Source organism: Pongo pygmaeus, chromosome 4, assembly GCF_028885625.2.
Source record: "Pongo pygmaeus isolate AG05252 chromosome 4, NHGRI_mPonPyg2-v2.0_pri, whole genome shotgun sequence".
Classification (NCBI taxonomy): domain Eukaryota; kingdom Metazoa; phylum Chordata; class Mammalia; order Primates; family Hominidae; genus Pongo; species Pongo pygmaeus.
The window spans coordinates 140066657-140070742 of record NC_072377.2 but is presented as its reverse complement, the minus strand read 5'-3'; the positions used below and the strand labels follow the sequence as shown (position 1 = coordinate 140070742).

General features: G+C 54.7%; 1 protein-coding gene across 1 annotated transcript; it reads left to right on the top strand.

The window, feature by feature from the left end:
* Window positions 1-401: 401 nt before the first annotated feature.
* Window positions 402-2074, top strand: NEUROG1 (neurogenin 1). Its single transcript, XM_054489917.1, has one exon. The coding sequence runs from the start codon at window positions 676-678 to the stop codon at window positions 1387-1389; it is 714 nt and encodes a 237-aa protein (XP_054345892.1). The 5' UTR covers window positions 402-675; the 3' UTR covers window positions 1390-2074.
* The last annotated feature ends 2012 nt before the right edge of the window (window positions 2075-4086 follow it).

The following is a 4086-nucleotide window of genomic DNA, read 5'->3' as shown; positions in this document are numbered from 1 at the left end:
GCGGCTCACACACTTTCGCGCTCGCGCCCCGCCTCCCCGTCCCACCCCAGCGAGGGGCGCCCAGCCCGCCCCAAGAGGAGCGTGCCTCGGCCGCTAATCGCCCGCCGCCCCCCGCCTCCGTTTCACTGCCTGGAGACGCCCTGGCCAGCTTAGCCGGAGCCGACTCCCGGGGCCGCGCGACGCCGCCGATTGGCCGGCGGTAATTACGGGCACACTCCGGGTGGGGGGAGGGGCGATGGCGGCCTCCCGCGAGCATAAATTATGCAAATACCCGGGCGCTGCACGGGGATGACCTGCCGCCTCGCTCCATTCACCCGGGCTGCCGCGGGGGCGGAGGTGGCAAGGGAGAGGGGCGCCCATTGTTGCGCCGGGTACTTAAGGGGTCCTGAGGCCAGTCGTGTGCCACACTTGGTGCTCACACGAGCTGATCTGATCGCCGGCGACATCACTCAGGAGACCGGCCGGGCGCGTGGCCCCTGCAGGCGAGGCGAGGAGGCCAGGCCAAGTTCTCCGTGCGCCCCTGCACCCTTCCAGGCTCTCGCCCCCGCAACTGACACAGAGTAACAACCCCAGGCTGTTGGGAACGTAAGTGCGCTCTGGCGGCCCTACCCTCAGTCCGGGCTGCAGCGCTCTGAGCGCCTTTCTATCTGTCCGTCGGTCCTGCACAGCGCAACGATGCCAGCCCCCCTTGAGACCTGCATCTCCGACCTCGACTGCGCCAGCAGCAGCGGCAGTGACCTGTCCGGCTTCCTCACCGACGAGGAAGACTGTGCCAGACTCCAACAGGCAGCCTCCGCTTTGGGGCCGCCCGCGCCGGCCCGCAGGGGCGCGCCCAATATCTCCCGGGCGTCTGAGGTTCCAGGGACACAGGACGACGAGCAGGAGAGGAGGCGGCGCCGCGGCCGGACGCGGGTCCGCTCCGAGGCACTGCTGCACTCGCTGCGTAGGAGCCGGCGCGTCAAGGCCAACGATCGCGAGCGCAACCGCATGCACAACTTGAACGCGGCGCTGGACGCACTGCGCAGCGTGCTGCCCTCGTTCCCCGACGACACCAAGCTCACCAAAATCGAGACGCTGCGCTTCGCCTACAACTACATCTGGGCTCTGGCCGAGACACTGCGCCTGGCGGATCAAGGGCTGCCCGGAGGCGGTGCCCGGGAGCGCCTCCTGCCGCCGCAGTGCGTCCCTTGCCTGCCTGGTCCCCCAAGCCCCGCCAGCGACGCGGAGTCCTGGGGCTCAGGTGCCGCCGCCGCCTCCCCGCTCTCTGACCCCAGTAGCCCCGCCGCCTCCGAAGACTTCACCTACGGCCCTGGCGACCCTGTTTTCTCCTTCCCAAGCCTGCCCAAAGACTTGCTCCACACAACGCCCTGTTTCATCCCTTACCACTAGGCCCTTTGTAGACACCGTTACTTTCCCCCTCCCCTAGTCAGCAGGCAATAGATGGGTCCCCAGCTGCCGCCTCGGGACCCCTTCTCCAGGCGGAGGGAGGAAGCGGGAGCTTTAAAGCAGTCGGGGATACCTGAGCCGCTTGTTAGGTCGCCGCACCCTCGCGGCGGCTGCCTCTTCGTCTGTTTCTCCGGCCCTCAACCCAGCGCCCTTCCTGCCCGCCCCTAGACGGCCTTTCCTTTTGCACTTTCTGAACTCCACAAAACCTCCTTTGTGACTGGCTCAGAACTGACCCCAGCCACCACTTCAGTGTGATTTAGAAAAGGGACAGATCAGCCCCTGAAGACGAGGTGAAAAGTCAATTTTACAATTTGTAGAACTCTAATGAAGAAAAACGAGCATGAAAATTCGGTTTGAGCCGGCTGACAATACAATGAAAAGGCTTAAAAAGCAGAGACAAGGACTGGGCTTCATGCATTATGGATCCCGACCCCCACCACTGCAGGCTCGCTCTAGGAAGAGCTGGAGACTCTTGCTTAGCTATTCAGGCACAGGGCTGGAGAGTAATTTATTCAAGATGCTTCATTCATATGAAAATGTATTTTTGTACATAAAGAGTTTATTATGAGCTATCAAAGTTTACATTTTTGTACTGCAGACGCTTCATGTAAATAAAAACTAAAAATAAATCGCCAAGTTTCTTGCCTAATATTAGTGTCTCTGGGGCTTTCCTTGCTTTTCCCTGGCGGCTCAACCACTAAAGTGAAACACTATCCCACTCACCTCCAAAGCCTCCGTTCCTGTTTCAAAAACAATTAAAAAATAAAATGCACCTGATTTCCACCAAGAAACAGATAAAGACAGACTAGAGCATTTGGGATCTATCATTCCTTTCACCTTGTAAACACAAGGGAGATCTTTCAGGCTCCCCATAAGCCAATTAAGACTTTTTAGTAGGGAATTAGCCCCGGATCCGCAGCTACCTGTTGAGGTAGGGGCAGTGGGAGAGCCTTTCTTTTGAGGAACTCCACATCAGCTGGCTCTGTGTTTCAAAGAGAGGGGATTAAAAAGATCAATACAGTGTGACCACTGGTTAGGAAGTCCCAGTGACAGGTGGGCCTAGGCTAGGCAAGCAGAAGGGTCCACTCTTATAACAGCCTATTTAGAGGGGGAAATTAATTTGTAAACAATGCCTCCAAATTGTTGTCCATTGAGGCTGAGTTCACCCTGGCTGTGAGGTGTGGGATGAATCATGCTGGTGTGGTGTCCTGAGTGGGGTGTGTAGCTGCCTAAGATTGTGAGCTAGGGTGCCTGCATTCTCCTCAACCCCCATCCCCCCAACACACACACACTTAACACCCACTGTGGTCCATAGTGGTGGGGAAGGGGGGGCACACAGAGGGAGGGCTCGGGTGTAGGGCTTGCTCAGCCAGGCCTCAGGGGCAATAGCTAAAGCTTTCATTTGATGCCAGAGAAATCAGCTGCCCAAACTCAGTGGGGATTTTTCTGGCTGCGGTGTGTTTGTCTGTTGTCTGACAATTAGCTAACAGCATCAGCTAGTAGCAGTTTTTGTTTTAAAATTTTAGAATGTGGGTAATTACAAGAGGTAGTTCCTAAAATGCTTTTACTATTTCCTCAGTTCACAAGTTACCCTACGTTGTTAAGACCAGATCTCAGCCAGGAACGGTGGCTCGTGTCTGTAATCCCAGCACTTTGGGAGGCCCAGGTATGTGGATCACTTGAGCTCAGGAGTTCAAGACTACTGTGGACAACATGCAAAAGCTAGCCAGCGGGGTGGTGTGCACCTGTGGTCCCAGCTACCCAGTAGGCTGAGGAGGGAGGATCACCTGAGCCCAGGGAGGTAGAGGCTGCAGTGAGCCCTGATGACACCACTGCATTCCAACCTGGATGACAGAGTAAGACCCTGTGTCAAAAAAAAAAAAAAAACACCTTTTTTTTCCACTGGATTCTTCTTTTCATGAATATAGTGATTTAGTGGCAAGGGTACAGGCAAAGGTGGGAATGGGTTCAGGAAAATGTGTCCTGAACACAAAGCTGGTACAGTGAATATTTATAGAGCAAATATATTTGTTTAGGAGGCACATAGAAGCAGAGGGCCAGAGTACAGTCACTGACAGCAGGTTCTACTTATGGAAGCATTTTCCCTCCTCACATGTTATCATGATGAGTTGGATCCACAGATCCATACACTAGGTCTCTGAAGGCATCACTAAGCCCAGCCATTGACAAGGCACCTCCTTCAGACACAAAGGCTACTTTGCAGAAGGTTCTGAAAGTTGAATGCTTTCTCTAATCGCCCCCAGAGAGACAAAGTCATTCAAGAAAATCTTCAAATCTCTTCTGCTAAAAGCTCCAAGGAAAAGTTGTGTCTCTAAAATAACCCAGTCCAGGGTCTCACTCTATTGTCTGTCTCAGAATTGATTCACTTGACTAGCTTTGTGTCTTCTGTTTTCCTAGCGCAAACAGCAAAATGGTCTGCATCAGATTTTCTGCTCTCCCATGCATAGGACGCTTGGAAGTGACTCACTCTAGCTTTCTGAAGGGCATAGGCCAGATTCAAGAAGGGCAAGTCTCCTATGGAGAGTCCAGCCGTAACATTGGCACATGCGTCTGGGACAGGGGAAGAGAACAACATATTGTGTCCTGATTATTGTCCAAGATCCTAGGGGAAAGCACTGG

Coding starts and splice junctions, on each gene's coding strand:
- NEUROG1 (XM_054489917.1), top strand. CDS start 676: ATGCCAGCCCCCCTTGAGACCTGCATCTCCGACCTCGACTGCGCCAGC.